The sequence below is a fragment of the Rhamphochromis sp. 'chilingali' genome (assembly GCF_963969265.1).
Source record: "Rhamphochromis sp. 'chilingali' genome assembly, chromosome: 1".
Lineage (NCBI taxonomy): Eukaryota > Metazoa > Chordata > Actinopteri > Cichliformes > Cichlidae > Rhamphochromis > Rhamphochromis sp. 'chilingali'.
The window spans coordinates 56,952,108-56,963,072 of NC_137929.1; the positions used below are offsets into that span (position 1 = coordinate 56,952,108).

Sequence of the window (10,965 nt, forward strand, 5' to 3'; positions counted from 1 at the left end):
TCTCCTTCCTGTGCTTTTAGAGTTTCGCACCACTTCCTGTGCTCACACTGTTAACGTTGGCCTAGGATCCAGCTCAGCTTCATTGTGTAACTCAAATGGTATTTACTGGCATCCTTTATTTTTGTGAAGACCTTTATCATTATCCTTCAGCAAAGTGAATTACCCATTAACCACAGCAAAAAAGCTCTGTTACTTTTAACGCCGTTATTCCCACCACTGGTTTTAACTGCTCTTAAATTAGCACAAAAAACTTTTTTTCCACCTACAAATTTTTTATTCAACATTCTTTAGCTTTGAACAATGTCTCAAAGTAGTGTTTAACATGAATTAGACATAAAATAACTGCAGTGAATACACAAATAAGCACTAAAAAAAAAATGTAATACAAAATGAACATGCAATGTAAAAAAAATACATGGAAAACCAAAGACCAAACTCAACATGACGCCATGTGGTTGTGTGTGTGTGTGTGTGTGTGTGTGTGTGTGTGTGTGTATCATGCACATGTGTGGCATGTGACAGTCAAATGAGAGTGGGCCTTGCAAACATAGGCATCACATTTGCAGCATCTCAGGCTTGTTTTGTCGTCTCTCGGCGCACAGAGCTCACAGCGCTTCCTTTTCTGCCCGTGTCTTTGTTGGGGGAGAGCAGCCAGGCCAGTGGCTGGGGCTGGGGCTTGCACACTCTCCACCAGACTGGCAGAGGCTGGTGTGCGGGGAATGTGCTGGCGCCGTTGAATAAGAGGAGTCACCAAAGCTTTCCCCAGCTCTGCTAGGAAAAGTCTCTTCCTGAAACGCTTCCCCTGATTCCAGGTTGGGTTGATGGCTGTCCACACCACATATGCGTTGAAAGCAGACACATCAAGGATCTTGTGGAACAGTGCCACAGGCCAACGAGCTGTCATTAGCTTGCAGGTGTATGTGCCAGTAAGCTGCAATAAAAGGAACAATAAATAAGAGATTTGGAACATATTGAATCTGTCGTACACAAAATGCTATGATTCACATAAATGAAAGTGAAATGCATGCAGGATCGATGAAACTTTACATTACCTTATCAAGGCAGTCAACAGCTCCTTTGTTCTTCTTGTAGTCCTGGATTATAAGGGGCTTCCTGTCCTCTGTGGTGCTGACCGCGGCGTCTTTGTGTAGCGTGCTCATCGGGATGACATTTCTATTCTCCGTGGGAAAATCCAACACAAGTGTGTGTGTGTCAGTGAAAGCACATGTTGATGAGAGTGCCTCTCTTCCGCTGGTGGATACTTGTGCAGGGGAAAGTTCAGGCTTGTTGTCACATGTGGTATTATGCCCTTGGAGACTGGTTGTTTTGTCCAGCACAACACGCACGCCCTGGCTGTCTTCGGCTCCTCCACTACTGGGGTTCCCCGTGTATACCTGCATATTCCAGGCATAGCTGCTCCTGGCGTCACATGCTACCCAGACCTTTATTCCACATTTCCCTGGATTGCTTGAAAGGTACACCTTGAAGGGACAGCGACCTCTGAAAGGAACCAGGCACTCATCAACCGTCACCTCAGGGCCTGGATTGTACATAAGTGGAAGGCGCTCCACCCACCTGTCCCAAATGTTCCTGATGGCAGCCAGTTTGTCATTTTGTCCTGTATCTCTGTTATCAAATTGAATAATTCTTGAAAGGACACGAAATTGTTCTAAGGACATGGTTGCTCAGAATGTTGGCCTGCCAGACTCTGCATCCCACAGACTTTTTGTAGCCTCATTGTTTGAGCGATATACTCCAGCTAAAATCAACAGACCTATGTAGGTTTGGAGGTCTACCAGGTCGATTTTTCTCCAGGTGTCTCCAAACACACGCTTCCCCTCCAAGTTTGTCATCTCCAGTATAATTCCCTCAATGGACTCTGGTAAAAAGAGTTGGAAGCTGGATTTGATGTCATCCACACGAGATATGGCATAGTGTGTTGGCCCTGGCCTACTTCCTCTGTCCCGGAGGGATGAAGACCAGAGCAAGTATCCACTCTTGGACTGGAATGTTTCCTCAGGTGCCTGTTCTTCTGGTCCCTCTCCCTCTCCATCTGTTGACTGGTCAGTCTCGTCAAAGTCTGGATCAAAATCTGTGTTGTCTTCCACTTCCGAGACATCTTCATCTATCTCCTGTTTAATTTCAGTGCCCTCTTTATATCCAGAAACCTGGACCAGAACGTCTTCGACAGAGAACTGCTTGGTCAGTCGCCTACTCATTGTGCTCGGAGTAAAATGAGTGCAAGGCAAACATCAAGCTACATATATATGGGGTCTGTGAGAAGATGATACACTGATTAGTCTGGAAGGTGTGGCTCACGTGGAGGATAGGCACAAAGAGATTTTTAGGCAGGATGAGTCTCGTCCTGCCTAATTACTCCCAGCTGTGCTCTCCTCCTGTGGCTCATTCCCCCTCGTTATCCCACAGTGTATTTAAGCCCCATGTTTCTCTTTGTCAGGGTTGCGTCCTCCCTCATAGCCGTGTGATTTTTCCCTGTGGTGCCTTGTGCTTTAGTTTTCCCAGTTTAGTTTTGTATTATTTTTCGTGTCCCACTCCACGCCAGCAATAAAGCTGTGTTTTTTGAGTTTACTTTTTGTCTCTGCGAGTTTGTGTTTGGGTCCTACTCTTGCCTGCACACTGGCATATTGTGACAGAAGCCTTCAGTAGTAGTAATAAATCACACAGCAATAGTACATTCATGTAGTTGTAAAGTATTCAGAATACATTACTTCTATAATCTTTGGTGGAATACATTTTAAAATTAACCTTCCCAACACTGTCAACAGGTTAGCACCTCATACCACAGTGCAGCAAAAGCTAAACTAAAATGAGTGCAAGGCAAACATTGAGCTACATATATATGGGGTCTGTGAGAAGATGATACACTGATTAGTCTGGAAGGTGTGGTTCACATGGGGGATGGGCACATAAAGAGATTTTTACCCGTGTTTGTTCATTCAGTGGGTGTTGTTCAGTGGATCATTCACTGGGTGTCATTCAGTGGGTCATTCAGTGGATCGTTCAGTCAGTGAGTGGGTGGATACCCATTCATTTCCTATTGTGGTCACTTTGATCGGGAACACCACAGATGTAACAAGGTTGATTAAAACACTCAAACTTCAATGAAAGTGGTGATCATCACTTTCATATGTTTAAGTTCATGGTGTGGAGGATATCATTAGGCCTTGAGGCAATCAGATGTAAAACACAATATTTATGATTGTTTTAATTGTAAATCGGTCAGATGTGACCTGAACGTGACAAGAAGATCTTGTATGTCTTCCACTTTCGAATAATTGCTCCCACAGTTGATTTCTTCACACCAAGCTGCTTACCTATTGCAGATTCAGTCTTCCCAGCCATGTGAATACAATTCAATTTTATTTATAAAGCAACAAATGAGGTGGCTGATGTTGTGTTGTGACATTTGTGTCACATTTGGCCCAAACAACACTCATTTTAGACCAACCTCAGCTCACACAACATTTCCAGAGTCATCACTGAGTTATAAGGTCCCAAAGCGGGCAAGGTTAGACACACATGTGCCTGCTGTCTGGCACTGATGTGTATGGTTAGTCACTCAGTAACTGTGAAGGATGAAACATAAATATTGAAAAAGATCAGTAAAAAAACTCAGATCAAATGGTAAAATTAATTAATTTAATTAATTGAAAAATAAAAATAGTAAATCCCATTTTCACTTTGTAAGAATCCAAATTGAAATGTGTTTGACTCAATGCCGTTCAGGTCTTTTCCCTGAGAGACGGAAGAGATGAGAGTACAGTGTTAGCAGTTGAAGCTGATCCACGAGATGATTTCAAGCTTGCAAACTACAAACTGAATCAGATTCAGAGTTGTAGTTGTTTCACATCACTGTTAATTATAAATGTAGAACTATATTATGTTGTGTTCTGGTCAAATCTAACCGATTTAAAACTTTACAACAAAAATTCATAAATTTGAATTTTTTTTATCAACCTTGTTACATCTGTGGCGTTCCCGATCAAAGTGACCACTATAGAAAATGAATAGGAATCCACACCCCCCTCCCCATTGACTAAATGATCCACTGAACAGCCTACTGAACAACCCACCCATTTTAAAAATTCCTTGTTTACCTACGTTATAACCAATCCGGTCCTTTTTGGCCTTTTAAAATATCATTATAGAGGTATTGTTATATTTTTTGTGGGAATTTCTGATGTCCACTTGGCCAGATTACTCTTAAAAATACATTTTCTATTTAAATAAGACCAATTAAGTGGACAAATAAAGGATACGTCATTTTGCCAAAAGCTGATTGCAGCATCTACCTTCTGACAGGAATGTTGTTTGTGGCTCAAGATGACTTGATATCACTCATGAGGGATACATTTATATCCCTCTGTAATATGTTTCATATATTATATGTCATTTACATTAGTTTAAATATGGACAATCACTTTTTGGCACATACCGAAAATCTGTTTTTGGCAGATGATCACTTTTTGGCAGAACACCGGATTTCAAAAATAGCGGTTTGGATTTTCGCTCTCATGACTCATCGATTGCTGCTACTGACCAGCCAATCGGTGGCATGCAGTCTGACGATGTCACATTTTAGTACCTGCTGATGTTTTCCTTCAAAGACAAGGAAAAATGAGCCAGAGACAGAGTTTTAAACTATTTGTTTCTGTCATTCAGCAGAACAGGGAAGTAACAGACCCACAAAATCAATGATGGTGAAATCTGTTGTTGCTCTCAAAGGAAGTCATTTAAATGTTACGACTACTCCGAGACTTGACAAGAGAGAGATAGAGAGAGAAAGAGAGAAGGCCACGCCCAACAGCAGTTTGTTTATCAGGGGAAAGTTTCCAACATTTATTCTGTGATTTTACTCATTTGAGACATTTTAATGACACAAAGATCACTGTGCATGACTCAGATAGATTTAAAGAAGCTTCGCTGCAGGTTTTTCTCTCTAATATGCAACAACAACAGCAAACTTTATTTATGTAGCACATTTAAAAACCAGTGGTATACCAAAGTGCTTAACATACGAGAGGGTCAAACGTAAGTAGTAGAGAAAGATGAAGGACACGGCAAAGTACATAGTATTTATAATTATTCTCATTTTTGTTTTTCCCTTATTAAAGGTCAGAGGTCACAGTGAAGGCCTTGTGTGTTGTTGGTCTGAATCTCCTGGGCTTCCACCTGCTGGTGATATCGTGTCAAAGCACTTTACAGTGGCACTCACACCAGGCACTATAAGCATTTTTTGAACAACATTGTTTTTATTTTCACAGACTGGACACAAAAATGGAACAGACATGAAGGCAAACAAGAACCAAACACTAGAGACATAAGTAACTAAAACTCAGAGGTTCCCCAAGGCAAGAACCAATCAGCTGAGTAAAGAGAAACAACAGACCATCATTACTTTAAGAACTGAAGGTCGGTCAGTCCGGAAAATTGCTAAGATTTTGAATGTGTCCCCAAGTGTAGTCACAAAAACCATCAAGTGCTACAAGAAAGCTGGCTCATGAAAGGAAGACCAAGAGTCACCTCTGCTGCTGAGGATACATCCATCCGAGTCACCTGCCTCAGAAGTCGCAAGTTAACAGCACCTCAGATTAGAGTCCAGATCAACGCCACAGAGTTCCAGTTGTTACATTGCTATGTCAACATCAAGCTTTTAGCCTAATAATAAGCAGAGATATTTGTGTGATGATCCAGTGCTGGTCTCAAGAGATGAAGACAGTCTGATCACCTTCTCTACAAAACAAGGTGAGTTTAATGTTATGATTGACTTAGTTTTTGAGGTATTTATGTTACTTTATTTATAATCTGCTTGTATTCCAACTCAATGCTATTATGTGTATGCAACTCTACATATATTATAAGAAAATTAGCAATGACAATCCACAGCAGCTCTGATCAAAACCAAAATAGTTTTTTTTTGCTGGCTTTCATGGGTGAAGTATACATATCCATTTTTTTTCAAGACATTTCCTATCTTATCTTTCTCAATATTAAACTTTGTATTTTTTTTTCCTTTTATTTTTAGCTTAAATGTAAACAACAGCAACAAAAAACAAACTTTAACATTTTATTTTTTCCTGACCAGGAAATTCTGACCTTGGCAGAGATGGAGCAGTTACACGTTAACTTTGACTGCTGAAGTTCCTGAACAAAACAACACTGAAAAGCTGAGGAAAAGCTGAGTTAATATTCCTTAAAGTTCAGATTGCACTTAATGGACTAACATCCAAACTGAAGGCTGCATTAAGGACCTTACGTCAGGGTGAACAGTGTGGCAGGCAAGGGTAGGACCCTAGCTAAGGACTCCGAGACAAAGAATCAACTTAAAGAGGCAGCTTCATCGGCTGTGAACTTACACTCAAAAGTCCAACAAAACGCTAAAGAAGCAAACGAAAAAAGAACTAGAAGCAAAGACTCTGGTGACTATGACTACATTCACAGTACGTTCACACTGCAGGCGAAGCACATCAAATCCGCCTTTTTTGACCCTATGCAACCCATATCCGATCATGGTACATGAACAGCACCAATCCGATATTTTCAAATCCAACCCCGGTCACTTTCGTATGTGGTACTGAGTCAGATACAGTTTACAGTCTAGTTTTAGAAAGCGACTGCTGTTTGAATGGTCATGTCGCATTAGATCTGTCTTTTACGTCACTGACTGGAGCACACAACGACAAACAGAAGAAGACTAAACACTACATACACCTACAAAATGACAAAAGGATGGGAAACAGGTGGGAACACAGCTGGGGCTAATCCGACATGACAAGACAGAGAGGAAGCAAAACTGGATACACTGACACAGGACAGCGGACTATCAAAATAAAATGCGAATACTCCACTCAGAAAGTCAGACTCAAGACATGCAAGCTTGATATGTTGATAGGTGAGAATAAACAAAGATACAAGACTGACTAACTACAGGATCAGACTCTGAGGGAGGGAGAACTACGATCACTAAGAGCTAGAAACTAAACTAAATGATCTAATAATAAAACAAAAGTACAAGCAAACCAAACAGAGACTCTAACCTAACTTAGAAAATAATTTTAAACCAGTAACACAGTCCAAAAACTAAACCCTGGGTCACTGACACTTTATCACACTGGTACATGAAGATAGGTACCAAGAGCAAGCAATGACTCACTTCATGCTTGCTCTTTTCCTAGCCTGTGATGTAACTTTGTAGTCACTTTCATTGTGATTGTCTTATTTGTTGTCTGTGAGCACAAGCAGAGGTTTTTGCTCATGACCATGACCTCATTTTCAGGCGCTTCTTTAACATTTAATGGTCGTGAAATATAACTTTTCTTCTATATTTAAAAGGTAAAGAGCTAAGACCATTTTGAGCACAGTGGAGAAGAACATGTGCACTGAGGTATACGGAATATTGTGTTTATATGTTGTCACTGCTGAGAATTTATTCACTTAGCTGTGAATAATAAGTCTTCGTGAGAACAAGCACTTCTAATTGTACTTTGCTCCTTATTGTCTCTGAAAAGCAAGAGCTGACAAAACAAATCCAGCAAATTCACTTTCATCTTTGAGTTTGGTATAATAGTCTGTCTTAATATTTATTAAATAGGGAAAAATGCCATCAGTCCTGTGCTGAGAGGGCTGTGGTCATCCATCCATCCTGTTCTAATAAACCCACATTTCAGAAACACCTTTAGATCTGTTCAGTTTTATTCATAAAGCACCAGTTAACTGTCAGAAAATCTTGACTCAAGTCCCTTTATATTGTAAGGTAAAGACATTACTATGTTAATCTAGGACAAATGTTCACTCTAATTCACTGATGAAGTGAATGCGAGTGGCTATAACTGACTACATTTCATGGTCCTCAGGATTTGTATGCGTTGTGTGTTTCTGTGTTTTGTGTGTTTCACTATATATGTATACTGCATCATGAATAGACAGACATAAGAGGAGGAGGAAGAGCCAGCAGCAGCTGACAGATGGAGAGAATAGACAGACTGTACCCTGTTTGTGAAGGACTGCTAGGAAAGTTTAAAATATCTAATTGTCTGTCCTGAATCAGTCTCATTAGGCAATGTTCAAATAATTAATAATAATAATAATAATAATACATTTTATTTAAATAGCGCCTTTCAAAGCACCCAAGGACACTGTACAACAGATAAAAACTGGAAATATACACAATGATAAGAATAGAAGATAAAAGTTAAAACATACAGAAATTTAAGAATAGGCAATTTTAAACAAATGAGTTTTAAGGGTGGACTTAAAAAGAGAGAATGAACTAATATTTCTGAGGTCCGGGGGTAGGGAATTCCAAAGTCGAGGGGCAGAGCAACTAAAGGCCCTCCCTCCCATTGTGATCAGACGAGCAGAGGGAACAGAGAGAGAAAGAGAAGATGAAGATCTGAGGCAGCGGGATGGGAGCTTCATCTGTAATAAGTCAGAGAGGTACGGTGGAGAGAGAGAGTGAATAGCCTTGAATGTATACAGAATTATTTTAAAATGGATGCGAAATTTGACCGGGAGCCAGTGAAGTTGCTTCAGGATTGGGGAGATGTGGTGGGTAGAAGAAGTCCTAGTAATAATACGGGCAGCAGAGTTCTGGACACGTTGGAGCTTGTTGATAGATTTTTGTGTGAGGCCAAATAATAATGAGTTGCAGTAGTCAATTCTAGAGATAACAAGATTATGGATGAGAATGGCAGTGGCGTAAGGTGTGAGGAAGGGGCGGAGGCGATTAATGTTACGGAGTTGGAAATATGCTGCACGTGTAATATTATTGATATGCGAGTTAAAGGATAATGTGCTATCGAGAATGACACCCAAGCTTTTCACAGAAGGAGAGATAGGGACCAGCGAGTTATTGATGGTGAGAGAGAAATTGTTAATTCTGGATAGCAGTCGTTTGGTGCCAACCAGAAGAAGTTCCGATTTATTGCTGTTGAGTTTAAGAAAGTTGGAGGAGAACCAAGAATTGAGTTCAGCTAGACAGAGGATAAGGGAGGGTGGAGGAAGAGTAGAGTCAGGTTTGGTAGAGAGATAGAGCTGGGTGTCATCGGCGTAGCAGTGGAACTGAATATTATATTTACGAAAAATATATCCGAGTGGAAGAAGGTAGATGATGAAAAGAAGGGGCCCGAGGACAGATCCCTGGGGCACGCCAGTGGATAAAGGAGAAAGTTGAGAAGTGAAGGATTTTAATTGAATGAACTGAGTGCGATCAGATAGATATGATTTAAACCAGGCTAGTGGAGTGTGAGAGAGACCAATAGAAGCTAATCTGCTAAGGAGAATGGGATGAGAGATGGTGTCAAAAGCTGCACTCAGATCAAGAAGAATAAGGATGGAGAGGAGACCAGAATCAGCTGCTATAAGAAGGTCGTTTGTTATTTTTATAAGAGCAGTTTCAGTGCTATGTAAAGGACGAAAGCCGGACTGGAACTGTTCGTAGAGGTTATTATCAGTTAGGTGAAGATGGACTTGTGAAGCAACTATTTTTTCAAGGATTTTTGAGAGAAATGGTAGATTGGAATTGGAATTGTATCATTCCAGTGTTTTCAGTGTGGGAGAAAGTACTCAGGGCCTTCAAGTTACACACTATGAAAGGCAGCAACAAGTTTAATGTCCAGAAACCTAAAGTATGTATCAGCAGCAGAATGGACCTAAAAATAAATGTTTGTTTCAGTTCTTTGAAGCTTTGAGTATTTTGGATCAGTAGCACTGCTGTGTTTGTTGCATCATATTGCTGTAATTGTTTATATGCTTTATATATTCTGAGGTAAGTTGATCTATAGTGTTACATCATATTCTATAATGATGTTATGTGTTTGTATACTTTCTGCCCAGTTTGACCCATTTAGCAGAAGCCAGCCTGTTTAAGGCTCTGATATCTATTCTGTATGACTTAAAGCAGTTATGACATGGTCTGATTTTCTCACCCAATAAAGGAATATTTCATATATCAGTCTACTCTTCATTCTATCAGAAACAGTTTTCACAGCTCGTACATTTTGTTTTTACACATGTAAGCATTGAGCCAAATTTACTAATGCCAACATATTAAAAGAACAATATTTATCTCTTATGTATAATACATCTATATATCCACTGTCAGAGATACTTGTCTTTGAGTGAAGATTTAAGGTGATAGGAAATATAAATAACTGCAACTTGAATCTTTACTGAAGCTCAGTATTTGACACAGTTCAAGTTCACTGCTGTAATAAATCATAATTAATATAATAACTTTAATATTGGCCATATTATATTTACATTACCACAGTGAGATGATTTTAGTCTCATGAACAACATCAGCTAATTGTTATTTACTAACTAATCTTGAAATGACTGCTCAGTACAGAAATGAAGCCCAACAATCATGTTTTACAGTCCTGTGGTCTCAGCCTCAGATACTCAACTAATCAAAGTGATGTCATAAAAAATGAATGAACAAAAAAACATTTTTTCTCCTTCATTTCTGTCGAACAATGCTGTATGAAATGTTTCTCGCGGTTAGATCAATGGTTGCTAGGCAACCCGAGCAGCGCAGTTCATGCATTTATTACTTCTACACTGGATTACTGTAATTCATTATTATCAGGATGTCCTAAAAACTCCCCGAAAAGCCTTCAGTTGATACAGCAAGAGCACATACAGTGTGTGTGTTGCATTGTTTACATGAATGTGTGTGTTTCCTCTACTGATGAAGAGGATGCCGTACGGAAAAACTAGAGGATTACAGATGATTTTTCTCAGCAATAACACCTGAGTCTCTGTGATGCTGGAACTTTTATTGCAGACAAAAACAAAATCATAGAAACAGGCAGTATATGCAGTACGTGCAGTATATCCAGTAAATCTGATAGATTTAACTGTCTAAGCTGTTTAAACACAGATTTTATATCTAGCATAAAGAACAACAGAGGATCGTGAAGTCCATATTTCAGCCTTTGTTGC

At 39.8% G+C, this 10,965-nt stretch overlaps 1 protein-coding gene across 1 annotated transcript; it reads right to left on the minus strand.

Moving 5' to 3' along the window:
* Positions 1-265: 265 nt before the first annotated feature.
* On the minus strand, positions 266-2,245 carry LOC308406617 (piggyBac transposable element-derived protein 4-like). Its single transcript, XM_080897709.1, has 2 exons — positions 1,053-2,245; positions 266-931 (listed from the first exon to the last, which is right to left on the minus strand). Exons 1-2 carry the CDS (start codon positions 1,677-1,679, stop codon positions 497-499), a joined length of 1,062 nt encoding a protein of 353 aa, XP_080753835.1. The 5' UTR covers positions 1,680-2,245; the 3' UTR covers positions 266-496.
* Positions 2,246-10,965: the final 8,720 nt, after the last annotated feature.

Bases quoted from the DNA above. Each gene is read 5' to 3' on its own strand.
- LOC308406617 (XM_080897709.1), bottom strand. From the start codon at position 1,679: ATGTCCTTAGAACAATTTCGTGTCCTTTCAAGAATTATTCAATTTGAT. The intron at 932-1,052 runs GTAATGTAAAGT...CTTTTATTGCAG, and splicing joins CTGTTGACTGCCTTGATAAG to CTTACTGGCACATACACCTG.